Below are 17,348 nucleotides of genomic sequence, written 5' to 3'. Positions count from 1 at the left end.
TCTGTGGAAATGAAATCAAATGAAGAATGATCGTCGCAGTTTTGAATGCAATTAAGCAATTGCGTTAGAATTAAGGACTTCGACGAGGTTTGAACCCATGACCTTGCGATACCAGTGCAATAGCAGTGCTCTAACCAACTGAGCTATGAAGCCAATGATGTTGGGAGCTGGTCAATTATGTGTTCATACGTTCCCGTGAAAGAAATGAATGTGATTGATGTATATGAAATGAATAATCATCTGACTTGCCATTTGTTATTACCTTGAATGCTACTCTGTCAAACAAATAATCATTTGACTTGCCAAATCAGAATGCAAAGAAAATCAGTTTTACAGCCTGCCATTCGGGCAAGCTGTAGCTAGCATGTACTAGCCCACAAGTCATTTCAACTAGCCCCAAAACCCTTTTTGATTAGTGGGATTGATTGCAATCCTTGACTAATTTGAATTTCCCCAAAAAAACAGCACTTGCCCGTTGGGCAAGTTAAGAGCAAAAATCACTAGCCCGATAGCAAAATCCACTAGGCCTGGGCTATCGGACACGACTTTCTTTGCATGCTGCAAATGTTATTACCTTGAATGCCACTCTGTCCAAAGAGTGAGGTACCTGTCTGTTGACTGGCACCAAACAGACCTGTGCTTTTGTTAGCTGTACTTCCAAATAAACTAGCACCTGCTATAAAAAACAAAGAAATACAGAGTTGAATTGTTGAGGAGAAATTTCATACTGACCACTCTTGGCTTCAAGGGTTAAACAATCCTACTGTTTTCTTGTTTTATCAAGTTAAGTAATGGTAATAGGAATGAGCAGAGTTCAATTCGGTCTGTAATCATACAAGTGATAAACAAAATCGCACAACAGCATGGCGGGAGTCCAATTTGCTTAATCATGCGCACGATTACAGAATTGAACGACACGAAAATCTGTTACCAATAAATCATAACTACAGCAGAATTTGTGATTTTTTAGGCTTTTTTAAATCAAAGCACAAGAAATTCCGAGAGTTTTTTGCTAGCAGTGAAAAAAAAAAGGCACGTACTGTCCAATTACTTATGCATGACATATACTGTCCTGTTACACTGTCCTATTAGTGCTGAAATCAGTACAATAAATTCTCAATAAATTCTCAAAATTCTCAAATCTGATTGGCTATCAATTATTGATAGCCAACCAGATTTGAGAATTTTGTTATAGTTATGATTAATTCTGGTAAACACAATTCAGTTCATTAAAAACAATACGTACACTGTATATCAGGGTTCTCATTAATTGCGGGCAACCGGCTAAAAAAGCTGGCTACTTGGAGGTGTGAGCCATATACCTTTTGGGGATCAAGGGCAAAGTAAGAGAGTGAAAGCCTCAAATTGCCGACAGCACTTAATTACTAACCTGCCTAGTACTTTTACATCTTATACATTACACATTAGCTGTCTACTTTAAAACTTAATGAGAACCCTGTATATGCATGTGATCAAAGTGAAACATGCTAAAACTTACTAGCTGCTCCAAATCCTGTTGATGTTCCACTGCCAAAAGTGGAAGTCTGCCCTGGAGTCTGGAAGACACTTGTGCCTGAGGTACTTTTTGCTTGGTTGCCAAACAGGCCGGTACCACCTGATCCAAAGCCACCAAATGAGGCTGTTTGGAAAAAGCAATAACATTAACATACATTTTTTTCTTTTCTTTCAAAAATGGATGGTTTGTTTTCTACAGTTATCAGACAAACATCAGAGTGAAAAGAATTTGACTAAGGATGTCTCTGGCTTGCAATGCAAAACATGCACATCAGCTTCTACTTTAATCAATATTATTGACTGTTTAATGGACTGACTGACTGTCAGACTGATTGATTGTATCTGCCTTGCAAAGAGTCACAAACAACACTATAAAGAACCATTACAAACAAAACCCTTGCGTAACCTCTCTGTGACACTACAAGCGAAAATATCTGAGCAGTATCAAGCTACTTAATTAGACACGAAAGAAAAGTTATTTTGCTCTCTTTGATTTCCATTATCATCAAAACTATCATTCACAACACCCACATAATTCCTCAAATTTTTCCAAATAAATTAATAATAATAATGATGTATTCTGGCACTTACATTGTGTGGTTGGCTGTTGTCCAAAGATGCTTCCAGTTGTTGTTCCCCCAAATAGACTACCTCCTGTATTTGTTGCTGTACTACTTCCAAACAAGCCAGTGGTACCTGAACTCTGAGGTTGATTTCCAAATGTACTACCAAAAGCTGTTTGTTTATTTCCAAACAAGTTTGTGCTCAGACCTGGAAAAATTGTGTCACAATTTAATTAATCTTCACTTAACTATTCAATTTTCATACGCTGAACAAAGAGAATAAATCTGATGATGCAGGGCAACAACACAGATTTACAAGTTTTAACCTGAAAAAAATTGCTTTTATCACAATGTCTAGAAATAGTAATGGTGCTCAAGATGCTTGTAATAATGATACAGTAACGAAAATGATAACTATAATAAACCATGCAATGATGACGATAATGGCAATGACAGTAATGATAAGGTGGACAATGATGATTGTGATAACAATGATGATTATAACAACAATGGTAATAGTGATGATCGATGATGATGATGATGATGATGATGGTAGAGAGGTGGAGGAAGAAGAATAAGAAGGCCAATACCTAGTTAAATACATGATTGTGATTTTTAAGACGATGAGATGAAAATGACAAGAAAATTAGCAAAAAAAAATGATAAATCCTCACTGTCCAAAACCAACCTGAACTGGCGCCAAACTGTGTTCCTGTTTTCTGAGCTCCAAAAGCTACAAATGTGAATAATAAAATCCATGTAAAAATCTCAACTTTCATGAGTGTAAAGGCAATAATATTTAACTATTTTTTTGTAATTTTTTAATTTTAATGTCACTTCGTCCCATGGTCAGATCATTTCAAGCAAGACCATTCCATTTTACAGTCAGATTGTTCCCCAGTTTCAGAGTAAAACTTGATGTGAAGCATGCTTTTTAGCCTTCTTGGCTTAAAGAACGAGGCATACACATGAGTTACCCCTTCATTTTACTTGCGGCTTAAAGACTCCTGAAAAGTTCTAACTATATTGTAGAATGATCTGACTACTAAGTGGAACGATCCGGAATGGAATGATCTGACCTTGAGACGAGTTGACGGCATACCTTCAAGCTGTATATGAGTTAGTCATTAAAACCCTGACAATCATAACAAAAAAGTTTCAATTTTGACAACATCCAAAGCTGTGCTCTGAGGAAAATTGGAGGGAGCCCAGTGCTCTGAGACTGTAAAATCTAGGGTGCCCAGCATATGATTTGTATGAAAAATATGAGATTTTCTTGTCGCCCGAGGGCAAAAGTTGGGCACCAGGGGCCACCGGGCTCTGCTAGAGCACAGCCCTGACATCCATGCATGATGGAAATCAACTGAAGGCCAGTAGTGATAGGGACCGGCCTTTTATAGTTAGTGTGATAAAAGTCACTCTGTTCTTAACAACCAAACAAAGACAGACTACCGATCATACAGAAACTACAACAAATAATCATTTCTGATTTAAACGACGACAAGGAAATCTGAAAGTTGTGAAGAAAAGGTATGGACAGCCTATAGCACTTTGTATGCCTTGATTTGATATATATAGAAAAAAACTTACCAGTTCCTGTTCCAAAGCCAGCGCCAGTTCCAAACGGTGTTGCAGAGGACCCAAACATGTTGAAATCCAATCCAAACAATCTGAGTTAGAAGGATTTCAGTTGACGGACCGATGGGCAGTTGAGCTTGACAAAATTGACAATAACGTGATGATAAAGTAGAATTTATATCAAGATATCGGATTTGCAGTCCAACCGCATGGGTACTGTCTTGAGTCAATGTCCTCTCTGAATGTCCATGTAACTAAGCCACGATCGTTTTATAAACGAACGAATAGTATTCTTGGAATATTGCAATGAAATATAAATAGCTCAAAGCTCCTTCGACTGGTTTCAACTGCATACGCGCCACATTCACTTCCCATGATGCTCTTCAAACATACATGAAGTCGAAACTGTATTCTGAGGTTTCCGCTATCTTAGATATCGCTGGCCCATCCTCTGGCCCAGGCCGCAATCTGTCCTCCAACATGGCGGAGGAGGCTGCACCCGTGAAAAGTTCTCCGCAAAAAAGCCTTCGAAGACGGCGAAAAGAGCTCCGTCACAGGGCTCAAAGCCTCGTAGAGGGAGCTACAGATCCTTGGGAAGAGGTGGAAGAGTACGAGACTGTTATTCCTGAAGGTTCGGAAGATGAATTTGTTGACGAGGAGACTGCAGAAATCGCCGAAGAAGTGATCGAATTCACATACACCATTCGGGAGCTAGGGGCAGAAATGATTCTAGGTTAGGAATATTTTCCTTGAAATCGGGATAATGAACGATAAATAACTATAGAATGTTAGTGTTTGACCATTGTTACCATCAAGCTTAGCAAGTGAATAGGTATGTTTTTAGATCTGTTCTGAAGACATGGCTGAAAACATGGCTTCGTCAATTGTGGTTTGATTTTATCTTTAGATCAGATTCCATTTTTTAAATCCAATAATTTGATTTTTTTCATTTAATGTGTTAATAGGATACACATGGTGGTCTCTGATTCATGGAATTGCTCCAATGATTTGGTTCTATCCACTGAATGAGTTGGAAATCTCTGGTTATGAGGCATTTGTGGTTACAGTTCTATCACCAATATTCACTGGGTTTAGTGCTCTTCTGCAGTTTTCAGGGACCATACATGGCTTAGCATTTTGGCGAGTTCTGTCTTTAGTTGGTGTTGCTTCTTTCCAAGCTCCCACAACTCTCATCAGATTAATAATGTTAGCATTTGGCTGTGGAACGGCAATGCTTTGGTTTTGTGGAATGATCTGGAACAAAGATCCTAAGGAGAGGTAATTAAAGGTGGCACGCTTAATGAAGGTTCTGGTTGGACAAAATTACAAATGCAATGTATCATAAAACAAATTTAGATTTGGTTTTTGTGATATCTCGGTAAGTGTTATCAGCATCAACCTTTAGCTTGGCTGATAACACTTACTTTGACCTTGTTTATTATTTGTGCTAAATCAATAACCCATTTTTCCAAAAACAATGTATAACTATTTCTATGGTCCAATTTAAATTTCAGGGTTTTGTCCTTCTGGGGATTAGTCTTGGGCTTCTTTCTGTTGCTGACACTGCGCATTTCATACGTCACTGTCAACCCAATCTGGTCAGACGTCACAAGTAACAGGGTCATTCTTCTAATTGCTGTTATTGCAACTATGGACAGAGTGTATACTGGCTATATGATGTCCATCTCTCAGTCAGGTCCTCCATCAAAGTCACCAACTGAGCCCCAAGACTCAAGGGTGTCAGGTCCTGGGTGGCTGTTAGTGGCATTAGGTTTTGGTGCTTTGATGTTCCTTACCCATGATGTGTTTGGTGAAGTGTCACTTGTTTGTCGCTGGGCTGTATCAGGGTATCCAGATACAGGTCCCAAGCCTAATCCATGGGGGTAGGTACCATATTATGTTAAAATTTACTTCCAACATTTAATCAGAGGAGATGGATTGCTTATAAACTGGTAACTGGGGTGGGGGGGATACGTAGCTAAGGGTAGTTTTCTGTTTATTATTATTTCTGTTATTTTCTCAAAGGATTGTATTACCAAGCCAGAACTTTAAGATGTGCAAATAGCATTTAGAACGTCTTGTTGAAAATTAACTCTTCACGAAGGGACAAACTTGGAAACTGGCACCTATCATGGTCTATGTTGATCCCAATCATTTATCATTATTTTATGGTCACTTATGGTACATCTTGGACAAGACCTAATAATGTCTGGCGACCATTTTGTAATTCTAGATTTCTAGATTTATAGTGACTTTAAAAAGGTGAACTTGGAGCAATGTAAGATGTGGAATACACACAAAGTCATGATATTTATTTTCCCGTTCTCGGTTTACAAACAAAAGGTGATGATTTGATGTACAGGGTATTTCAGAAGATAAATTAATATGACCAATTCCTACACAAATATGATGGTAGTTTTTTGTTATGCTAACATGGGCATGCTATGCATAAAAACTACCTTTTCAAATTTCTTTTCTTACAATAATGTCAGAGCCGCTGTAGTCATTGCTCTAGGAGTCGGAGTTCTCCTATCTCGTCAACACTGGACTAGTAATTTGTTGTGGTGGTTGATCGGCTCAGCTGGTGCTGCCATGTTATACTTTGCTCCTCGTTATTGGTCATTCGTCGGCGGACTCATTCTTGGTGTCTACACCATGTCAGTTTGGCCAGCTATGATTGACAGACTGTTTTGCCGTCCTGTTGCACGGACACTAACTTTGGCTAATGTGGTGTACATAGTTCTTACATTGGGATCAGTGTGGGTAGTGGCTTACAATTTTGTTCCGGGAGGAGCATACACAAGAGAAAGGACACATGTATTGTTGGGAATCACTATGGTATTAATTGGTAGGTCAACAGTGATTTGTGTTAGTAATTGGTAATTTGCCAGGGAAATTTTCTTGTTTTTAGTTAATAGATAAGGGTGTGAAATTGCACCTAATGCTGGTCCCCTGCGCCATTGTAGCCTAAGAAAACAGCCTACATTTAACAACGCTACCACTGGTTTCCCCCCCAGGAAATGACATCTGACAAACAAGCACAGAAATTGCATACCAATTACTAGTGACTACCCAGATCTGGGTGGTGTTTCTCATTGGTTGTTCTGTATGGGACATTTACTTGAACAGCCAATCAGAAGCACTACCCAGATCTGGGTAGGGATATGTCAGTATTGAATTTCTTCACATGTCCTAAGACATCATTTTGCAGGGAAGCCAAAATTATTAAAACACTGCAGCAATGAAAATCTTGCTTTCTGGATCCAAATTGTTATCAAGATTTTGGGACATTTTTTGGCTGCTAAACTATTTGTCATTTATCTTCATGATTGTACATTGAACAGTAATGTTAACATTTTGGTATTTTTGTTGTTGTTCTGAAAATAAGGGCTTGCCTTAATGACTGCATCAACACTGGATGTTAAGGAAGTATACGGTAAAATGAAGAAAGAAGAGAAAGTCAGCAGTGATCAGAAAAGTTCTGATGGAAAGCCTTCTCCAAAGAAAAAAGCCGTTGCAGTCAAGTTTAATAACATAGCTTTTCTTGAGGAGCATGGAGATCGATTTTGGTTTTTCAAGACTCATGTAATTCCAGGTAAAACTGGTATTATTTGTGCTTTGGTGATTATTCTTATTGAGTGCCACTTGAGAATATTTTTTTAAGTGTGTAACCAGATTTGATTTCATTTGAGTGCCATTTTTTGTGTAATCAAGTCAAGAAAGTATCCCTGAACTAATGATTAATTTGATTTTGTTTGTTGTATTTCTGTGTAGTCCTATTTTGTCTCTTGATTGCATCATCTGTTCTTATGGGAATGCGATATCAAAGACATGAGTACCTCACACCCAGTCAAGAGGTTAGTAATTACCATCAAACAATAAGGTTTTGAGAGAGTCAAAGAAAAGGGACCAGGGAGAACTTTAAATGTTCATTGTACAGAGGTTTTTGTCTTACAAAGTCATGTGCAAGAGAGAGCTGTTTGTGGTAATAAAGTAGTATATTGATAATGATACTGCGCTTCTTTGTTTTCTTAACAGGAACAGAAAAAGTTTTCTGCCATGATCTGGACAGTCCATTTTGCATATGATAATGTTGGCTGGCCCAGTTTTGAGAGAGCTGCACAGATGATAAATGACACTGGTATGTTTTCTCTAAGTGAAAAGTTTAAAAAAATGTCAAGGCTTCATGGCTTCATGGCTTCATATTACTCCTCTCCCATTCCCCCTACTAGACACTTCAGCTGTCTATCCCCCCCACACACACACAACCACCCTCATGTGGTTGGTTGCACCAACTGACCTGCCCTTGTATATTTTTCTTAGGTGCTGATGTGGTTGGTTTTCTAGAAAGTGACTGTTCTAAGCCTTATCTTGGGAATCATGATCTAGCAACATGGTTTGAGGAAAGACTTGGAATGTACTCTGATTTTGGGCCCTCTACCAGAGATCATACATGGGGGTAAGGTCCTGACTGAAACCTGTAACCTTAAAAATGATAACTAATTTTCCCTCTCAAAGCAAAAGGCTGAGGAGAGAATATTCAAACTTGGAATGTATCCAGGCTTGGAATGTACTCTGATTTTGGGCCCTCTACCAGAGATCATACAAAAAGCATTAGCTCATACAAAGAGGGGGGGGGTGTTGAAAGAGACCTAAAGAAAGTGACTTCTGGTCTCGTGTCAAATTCTAGAGGTTGATCCAAAGTCACCCGGCCAATTTTTACTGTTATCTCTTCAATAATTCATAAAAATTGATATGCTTTAAAACAGCTTTGTCATATTCCTGAACTCTATAGAGATGATCTACTGCCAGGTTGTTTTGTAGGACACAGGTTGCATAACATGTCTTTTTGTTTGAAAACAGTCGTTTGTAATCCAGTCCTTATTGTACTTGTGTTTGAAACCCAGGATTTTTACGCAACTCATGCTCAATCTTGTCAGCCAGTGCTGAATGCTCCAAATAAGATCATCAAATGCTAATTATATAGTAAAAATCAAAGTCACTGCCTGAGTGGTTATTTATATATCTATATTTTTTTCCTAGGGCCACTTTGCTGTCCAAATACCCAATAGTAAAGTCCCATCATCATTTACTTCCATCTCCTGAAGGTGAGACAAGTCAAGGCAGTATAATTATAATTTCTGATTTACTGACATTTTATTAAACTATCAACAACAAACTGGCTCACAGCCAACCAAATAGCACAAGACATATATTTCTTCTTCATCTGAGATAGGTTGCAACTTTCTTCATAACCTTGTGCTTTGTCCTTGGCTGTATCTCCCATTGTGCAACTGGCTAAATGATCCCTGTTAGAGATTACTATGTGGATTGTGTACTGTTACAAAAAGTTAATCATGTTTTTTGCATATTCTCCTCTTCATTTAATAGGAGAACTAGCTCCAGCCTTAAGTGCGACAATCAACATCACTGGTGACCTGGTCGACTTCGTTGTTGTTCACATGGGGAATGATCGGTGAGCAAATGTATATCAATTTAGTTAACAAATTAAGTCTTTGAGCCAACCGCTTTCCCAGGCTTAACTTCCACCCATCCCTACGGAGCAAGAGAGAACCTGGGAACGAGGTTGGTCTTTGAGCTAACGTGGATTGTTGTTATAACCACACAAGCCTGCATGGCAGGACTCGAAAGGAAGAGGGGAGGAAGAGAAAATGGAGGGAGATTCCTTTTTCCCTTCCACATTTTTCTCCCCCTGAGTGCTCAGCACGTGGAACTCACAATCCGGCGGTCCAGGGTTCATGTCCCGCTCTGGCCACTTGCTGGATTTGTTCTCAGTCATCCTGAGTTCAATTCCTCGGCCACGCATGTAAATGGCCAACTGGTTGCCTCTGGGCCCTGCCAGGTGGGGTTTTTAATCCTGTTATGTTGTATTTGAATCATTTGTTTCAGAATTACTTGAATTGAGTGCCCGTAATTTAGCTGGATAAGCTAAGTGCACTTTCCACTCTAAACAAACCTTTAACCTTGTCAACCTTTTAACAGCGATAACTTGGATCGTAAGCTTCAGGCTCAAGAACTAGCCAGGATTATGGATGAGAGGTATGAGCTTGTTCATTTGTGACTTTTTTCATTCTTCTTTATTTCATTGATGCAAAAGTTCAAATGCAATCTTAAATCTTAAATCGCTCTTTACAATGTTGACACTTTTGGTCATTGTAGTCCTAACCCTGTGGTATTTCTGGGATATGTGACGTCATCTCCGAAGAGTCGAGATTACCGCACACTGATAGAAAAAGGTCGAACCAAGGTAAATATGAACTCATTTTGCTCTTTCTTTTATGCATTGTGTTATAAGGCAGTTCTACTACGTCGTCAAATGATTAATGATGATTTGTTGGGGTCCTATACAGTTCACAGAGGTTAAAGTACCTTTTCAGTCCCAAGATCGGAGAGACTTTTTTGATGTAAAATAACGACATACAAAAATGCAGAACAATATTAACTACGAACTGACGAAAGAGGAAATCCCCGGGGATAGTGAAGAGAGAATTCTTAGCCAGCATACACAGTGTTCTCTCAGTCAGAAAAAAACTTGAAAGATTGCATGTTATGACTTTTTTTTAGTTGACATCTGGGTCGGATGTCTACGTTTCTATGTAAATTGGGACTAAGTCCACCCCTTTGTAGTCTCTTGTGTGACTCCTGTCCGAGAGACTGCGAAGGAGACTAACCTCGCTCAGCTATTTCACCAAGTTTGACGATGTGCTGACAACTCAATTCGTTTACTTTCTCATTCATTTGTTGATTTGGTTTGTTTTGTTCACACTTCTAGGACATTGACGAAACGGACTCTGACCGCTGGTGTGAATACATTATGTACCGCGGGCTCATACGTCTAGGATATGCACGAATCTCCCATGGGGGACTTAGTGACACCGAGGTTCAAATGGCCAAGTTTCGTATCCCTCCCCCAGGCAAACCATACCGGGATAACGACGTTCTCACTACAAGTTCTAAAGATGTCCCGAACGACGTTAAATTTTCCAACAGGTGATAAAAACTACAAAGGGGAGCTTAAGCAAAAGCGTTTTTGAGCGACGCACATCAACCCGGGAAGTGAACCCTTTTCCCCTCTATCATGCCATGACGCTTCCAAATTTGAAGTGCTTAGTGTCTCCAGTCTTGTAGAGACGATTTGTAGAGACGTCCAAAGGCAAGCGCGAATTTGTACCACGTGACTAAGTTTCCCCTTTACTTGTCGTTTACTGTTCATTACTTCTACACGTAAACTAGCACTTTCACGCAATTTTTTATCCATAAGAATTTTTTTGAGCTGTTTTTATCTGCTCATTTTCTATTTTGAGAAATTCTAAACTTGAATCTGACGTTTGTCGTTTGCCGTTTGCCGTGTACGTGAAGCTTAAACTCTCTAATATCTGGGCACAACCACTGTTCAAGGATCCAAAAAGAATCCTCTTCCGCCGGGTTGACGTGCGTCGCTACGGCAAGGAGACGTTTTTGCTTAAGCCCTCTAAAGTTTTCGTTGGTGAGGGGTTTCCTATGAAAAGAGGCTTCCCCAGTGGGAGGGGGGGGGGGACAACTATTCTGCAGATCATAGACAAAATAGAGCTTTATCAAAGTGAATCCCTGAATCACAAACTTCCGTACCGCGTGTACTATGGATCTTGACTGAACGAACTGGGATGAAATTTAAAATTATTTTAATCGGTAGCATATCACAAGTTCAGTTTTTGCAATGCAAGTGATTCCTTTTATCTATAGATTTCTGATTTCTTTTTTATCTTGTTCCTGAGGTTTGGGTCTTTCTACAAAGGTCATTACTCCGCCTGGCAGCATCATTACCACATGTCAACACCAAAATACTTCTTGCCAGCCGACAAGCGGTGAAGGAAATGAAGAGATTCGCCGACATAGTAAAAATCATTTGGAGTGCGCACTCTTCGAAAGAACCAGACATCATGAGGCTCTGAGATAGGAAGAAGTTGTCCATAATGCATCACGAGTGACCGAAGTGTTATCGATCAGCAGCCGACGGTCAGCTCGGTTTACGATGACGACAGTAGTGCTTATTGTTGTTCTAAGTCTGGCTTATTGCAACCGATTCAACCAGAAAAAACAAAGACAACAGGCTTGAGGGAAACAAAACTATGGAGATACTGTGCCGCAACGTGGCTTGACTTTAAAGACTGAGCCCGTAGTGCTTTGTACGTTATTTTATAATGCTATGAACTCGCTTTTTTACCAGTGAGTATTTATATGGCAAAGCAACGCTAGACATGCGTGAGATCTGCGCAGAACTTACTTGGAATTAGAAATACATGTAAAAAGTGGTACCGTAATCACCAATGTGTAGCTTTACCCCTCTGCGCAAAATTAGATGTCTTAGTTCAAATTTGAGGCCTATACTAGGCTACGAAAACATGCTTACAGAGTATGCAAGGGGGGAGAATCGTGAAATGTCTTTTGCGTGAAGGAAAGTAACCAGCGAAAAGTGTAGTGAGAGGAAAGGATCACCTATTCGAATTCCTGCCCCGCCGCTCTAGTACCATTCCTCTTCGAAAAAAAAGTGTTTGTCGTTCATTTTTGTTCACGTCATTACAAAACTGTTAAATTTCGCATTGTTTTCCGTCGCCCGTGTCTTGATTGCTGAATTTGCGTGTGACTTAAGTCACGTTACAAAAGACTAAAAATTGACTTAAAAGTGAGTCTGGAGAATAAAGAGCTAATGTTATAAATGACAGGTCAATTGTAGTCTTAAGTTTACTATCGTAAAAGACCTGTCTAACGGGTCGTTTCTATCCTAACACCTGCTACTGAGAAGATTTGCGTCTAATACACCTAATATTTCATGTAGGAATAACATACTTAAAAGAAAAATAGAAAATGTCGTTTCCATTGTATATCCCTTATATAGAAAAATTGTTTGTGAGGCTAAAATAACGATTCGATTGCGTGCCGTCCAAGAAGACAACTAGCATTCGACCAAAATCACGATGTGTCTATCAGAAAGCTAAAACCATTTTTGATTCAACGACGATCGTCTAGCAGGTTTTGTGACACTTGAATGAATACATTGTGGCAGATTAATTCTGTGAAGACTTTGTCCTCCGTGAAGCTATCACATATGGTTACGCCATATCTGAAATGTCGTGAGATCACGCAGAGATTCACGGACACGATTCAAACGTTGAACGTTACGCGGCGCGCTCGCTCGCAAAACCCCGTGAGTGCCTTATAGGATGTCCAAGGGATCTCGAATTATTTACGAGTGCTGTTTTCTTTTATGGACGATTGGAATATTACTTCTCTTAGGACCCGGTATTAAGGACAAACTAATGGACACCACGTTTATCAAGGGAATGTTTAAGTGCCACATTGTTTTTAACAAAAGAGCATGCCACGAAGTTGTAAGCTTCGAAATAGTTCATCGCGTATTTCTGGCTAGTGCGTTGTATCATTTCTTCTTAACATGCTCTTTGCTTCCAAACGTCCAAGAATTTCGCGACCTCCTGCACAACCGTTGTTGGATATTCAAGCTCATGGTCTTCGCTGGTTTTGCTACAGCGAGTTTCTTCATACCCCAACAAAATAATTTTATCGTTTATACTTCCTACATTGCACTGTTTGGCGCCTCTCTATTTCTCGTCTTCCAGTTTTGTTTGGCCGTTGACCTCGCAGAGGCTTCCGTGACACTAGCAACAACAATGAAGGAACAAAACAAGCACACATGTAAAATATCTCCCAGCGTTATCAAAGTTATGATTATACTGAAGTCTTTCGAGTTATTTGTAGTTAGTTTTAGTCTTATCGGCTACATAGTTGTCACTACAGCAAGACAAGACTGTACGTGGAACGACGTTTTTATGGCGCTGACCTTGGGAGCATGTTTCGTCGGTTTTGCCATCTCTTTGCATCCACGAATTAGACCAAACCTTCATCCAGCGGTTATTTTTTTGCCATGCGCAGTGGTAACTTTTCTCTCGGTTTTAGTCATGGTTATGGCGCTTTCGGCGCAAGACAATCCCGGATGTAACTTTGAAGCATCCCTGCTCTCCGCAAAGAATCTTCCAATTGGCGTAAACTGGAGAATTATTGTAGCCACCTTAACTACGCACACGGTACTGTTCTATGAGTGCTTACGAAATAAAGAAAGTTCTTTTACGTTTGGACTTCTTAGGGGCGTAAGTTTTACAAACGAAACGCATCAAGGAACAAATTGTCAAACGAAGAACGATGCTGAGTCAGAATACAGCTATCCTGCATTTCACTTTCTAATGTTTACTGCGTCTTTGTATATGCTAACAACTATGACAAACTGGTACGGACCGGTCATTAACCAGTTTTCAAGGAGTGACCATCCCGTGCGCGTACTCACTGGGCTCAAGTTTCATTGGAAACCAGCTCAAATAGTAACCATGGTAATGTGTTTCCTTCCTATTTTGCTGTACATTTGCTTGATGCTCTACGCCATAATGGCAAAGGACTCAATCACCATGCATAGTCAAACGCAGTATTCTAGTGTGGCGCAGGAAAAAAATTTTAGAAATCAGAATTGTCCTCCTGCCGACGAGAAGTACCACGACAGAAGCCATAAAGACGTCTCCAAGGAGAAGGATTTTTATATCAGTGAAGTTGATTTTTCGGTGGCTTGTAAGATGCTGAAATCTGACTTTCAAGGCGAGAAAGAAGATTTTCACGCTTCACATATTCCGCACGCGGACGAATTGGCAGTTCAATGCAAGACAATAAGAGAGACTTCTATGATTCTTTACCATTTTCCAAGAGAGATTTCTCAGTCTTGCTACGGCGGGAGAAATGGAAGCAACGCCTGCACTATAATCGCTGTATTGATTGCGCGGGCGTTTTGTTGTAGTGATATTACAGTGCCCGCCATCGGCTTATCACGAAAACTCGAGCAACGGACTGGGGATGAGTGCAATGCGCGAGCAACTGAGTCTTGGAAGCGACCGAGTGGAGAGGAGTCACGTGACAGAGAATCTCTACAGACAGGAAACCTGAGCGAGGATTGGATTAATTTACTTAGCAGCTGTATTGCCGAAGGGAACCGATTATACGACAAGCTTGTAAACTCTAAACAGCAAGGCGTGATTTATCTCTCAGTGGAGGATGTATCAGAAGAGTTTGGAAGTGCGTTGCAGATTAAAAACCTCGGCAGCTCGCTGCCAGTAAGTTTCATCTCGGAAACGGAGACGGCTACGGTTCTTTTTCAGCTTGAAAGATTACGGAGACTTGACGAACGACGACAAGCTGTAATATTCATCAAAGATTATAGAACAGGGGTATTTCTATTCGAGAAAGACGGCCCCGTGCTATTTGTTGATTCTCATCGTTATGGTTCAGGAGGGGCAGTGATTATTTGCGCATGCGTAGTTAATGAATTGGTTCTTCTGTTGGCAGAGATAATGCATTTGGCTTCGTTGGAAAGTCTTGGTACACTGACGCAGGTATATTTTAGCTAGGACGTAGAGTGATTGGAGTTACAGTATTATTGAGCGAAGTTTACAAAGTTTACCAGAAGGTTCAGAAACAGAAAAGGTGTCAGTGAACATTTTTTTAGAAGGGAAATCACCATTCAAATCATGCTCTAAAGAAATAGTTTTAGGTTACAATATTACTGCATCTTGTCAAACTTAAGCCACATTTCTTCGACGACCCCTCGGGGTAACTCAGCTTTTTTCCTTTTTATGTTAAAATAAAGGTTTTGTATTGTATAGTAATAATGGGACCCATTATGGTTCTTGATGGACAATCAGCGGAAAGCCGGGAAGCAAAGCGTTCAGGAACACGCGCAAATCGCTCTTGGAAAGACATGTCCAGGTACCACGGAGTATGCTGCCCTATTTGCTGCTTCCCATTGCAACCAGTAGCGCTGTCATTTTTGCCCGGGGGGAACTCTTATATGAAAGGGGCGGGGATGCTCGTCGTCTCGCTTAGGGGTGTAAATTTCAGATTTTGGTCTCGCTTAGGGTGTTCTATGCAAAACACAATTATATTTAGCCGTTAAGGTCTCTTATAGGATTGCACTCGAAGAAATATTAAGAAACTATATATTTTCAATTCGTTTTATTTGTTCTATTCATGTAATCAAAGTTTAAAATGATCGCTTTTAGGGGTCAAAAAAATTTGGGGCCACGCCCAGATTGGTCTCCATTAGTGGTTTGATTCAAAAGTTGCGACGAGCATCCCCACCCCTTTCATATGGGAGTTCCCCCCGGGCATTTTTGGTCCACCATCTCTTGCTTATTCGAGCTAAAATACATCTACAAAAGCCATTTATAAATAGCCGTCAAATTAAGAAAGACACAATAATGAGTTATCGAAGTAAGCTAAAGAGCTCGGGGTGTTTTAAGCAGCTCAAGGTTTTTGGGATTAAATCATAGAAAATAAAGAAAAAGAACCTCGAGTTTTTACCCTTCAGTCCTTTGTCTTCCACCGAGCTCATGTCGCAAATTGAAAATAATGTATTTTGTTTTGTTTTCAAATCACCTTTGAACCTGAAGATTTACTCTTCTAAAACTTGCATAGAATTTATAAAGGTGCTCGCCTTTTCCACCCCATGTAAGGGCCCTAGACTATAGGCGCGAGAGCCGCGAAGCGAGTACGTCACGCGTGGGCGAACTTATAAACTCGTGAGTAAACATGTTAAGCAAACAACGCGCTATCTTTCGACGTTACGATCAACACAAATAAACAAATCTAGCTTCACATAAAAGTATATTGTACAAAACATGCAGTACTCAAAGTCTCAACTTTTAAGGCTAAAGTGCAGTATCCTTTCGAGTAAAATCATCTAAGGATTCATCATTGAATTATTTTACTTTAATTAATCCATTTTTCTCCCCATGGAAAAGTAATAATTGATTTCTGGTACATAATTCCGCGGGATTCTTTTATCAGCAAGCCGCGAAATCACAAACAAACAAGAAGTGTTTTACACCAGCGTAATTGCTTTGTTTTTGAAAAACACGCCGTTTCCCCAGAGGGCAAAACAGCAGACGATATCATTATGATTCAAAAGTTTTTGTTCTGTGTTATCTTTTGTGTCTGGTAAAGTGTTTTTCTGATAATTATTATTCTTGTACAACGTAAATTGAACAGTCAACACACTTTGTGTTTACTCACTCGCGAAGTGATCCCTTGACCTCCTATCAAACGTATTCACTCAAGCAAATACCACGAAAGTTATTTCCATTATAGCTCTCGAATTCCTGTTACGTAAGTTGACTGTTTTCGTATGTTGCTAAGATGAACGGCTAAGTGGTGGGGAAGGCGGAAAATAGAGAACGGAATATCGGCATCATACGGTAGCAATCAGAAGCAAAAGTTATAAAGATTTTTTGGCAATACAGAGAGTTGTTGTGGAAGTGAAAACGTATCTGTAGGTTGCTATGGAAGCGGTCAGGATTTTGGGCTTAAAAGGTGAGTTCAGTCACACAAGACAGTAACAATATATTTTTATTTTTTTCCTTATTTCAAAGAGAGATGGAACGTAGTTGAAGTGAAAGATTAAAATTACTCAGTAATTGTAAAATCATTTGTTCCCAAACTTGTAGTTTGATACTTATATTTGTTTGACCAAGAGTAAGAGGGGTATTTTATAAGGACATATCAATCTTCGAAATATAAATCCTGACTGACAGAAAAAGCGACAAGAGATCTAAGGTCGTGACGTTGCTTTTCATCCAAAGT

General features: G+C 39.7%; 3 protein-coding genes across 3 annotated transcripts in view; 2 read left to right on the top strand and 1 right to left on the bottom strand.

Annotated features, from left to right (window-relative positions):
- Nucleotides 1–4,016, bottom strand: part of LOC140947417 (nuclear pore complex protein Nup98-Nup96-like) — a 30,513-nt gene extending 26,497 nt beyond the window's left edge. The window contains exons 1-5 of the mRNA XM_073396509.1: nucleotides 3,669–4,016; nucleotides 2,767–2,811; nucleotides 2,107–2,286; nucleotides 1,499–1,639; nucleotides 575–676 (exon numbers count right to left, since the gene is read on the bottom strand). Of these exons, the coding sequence (XP_073252610.1) occupies nucleotides 575–676; nucleotides 1,499–1,639; nucleotides 2,107–2,286; nucleotides 2,767–2,811; nucleotides 3,669–3,726 (526 nt within the window). The 5' untranslated portion in view covers nucleotides 3,727–4,016. The remainder of the gene's footprint in view (nucleotides 1–574; nucleotides 677–1,498; nucleotides 1,640–2,106; nucleotides 2,287–2,766; nucleotides 2,812–3,668) is intronic.
- A 111-nt stretch (nucleotides 4,017–4,127) lies between these two features.
- LOC140948338 (PGAP2-interacting protein-like) lies at nucleotides 4,128–12,276 on the top strand. The gene is made up of 14 exons (XM_073397571.1): nucleotides 4,128–4,389; nucleotides 4,622–4,934; nucleotides 5,171–5,539; nucleotides 6,149–6,504; nucleotides 7,045–7,251; nucleotides 7,431–7,513; nucleotides 7,695–7,797; nucleotides 7,980–8,115; nucleotides 8,700–8,764; nucleotides 9,048–9,132; nucleotides 9,660–9,716; nucleotides 9,837–9,924; nucleotides 10,450–10,667; nucleotides 11,432–12,276. Exons 1-14 carry the CDS (start codon nucleotides 4,137–4,139, stop codon nucleotides 11,523–11,525), a joined length of 2,427 nt encoding a protein of 808 aa, XP_073253672.1. The 5' UTR covers nucleotides 4,128–4,136; the 3' UTR covers nucleotides 11,526–12,276.
- Nucleotides 12,277–12,628: 352 nt separating this feature from the next.
- Nucleotides 12,629–15,306, top strand: LOC140948462 (serine incorporator 3-like). The gene is made up of 2 exons (XM_073397702.1): nucleotides 12,629–14,521; nucleotides 14,621–15,306. Exons 1-2 carry the CDS (start codon nucleotides 12,878–12,880, stop codon nucleotides 15,116–15,118), a joined length of 2,142 nt encoding a protein of 713 aa, XP_073253803.1. The 5' UTR covers nucleotides 12,629–12,877; the 3' UTR covers nucleotides 15,119–15,306.
- The last annotated feature ends 2,042 nt before the right edge of the window (nucleotides 15,307–17,348 follow it).

The sequence above is a fragment of the Porites lutea genome, chromosome 9 (assembly GCF_958299795.1).
Source record: "Porites lutea chromosome 9, jaPorLute2.1, whole genome shotgun sequence".
In the NCBI taxonomy this organism is placed as follows: domain Eukaryota; kingdom Metazoa; phylum Cnidaria; class Anthozoa; order Scleractinia; family Poritidae; genus Porites; species Porites lutea.
Note: the sequence above shows the minus strand (reverse complement) of the source record. Positions and strands in the feature narration are given on the sequence as shown.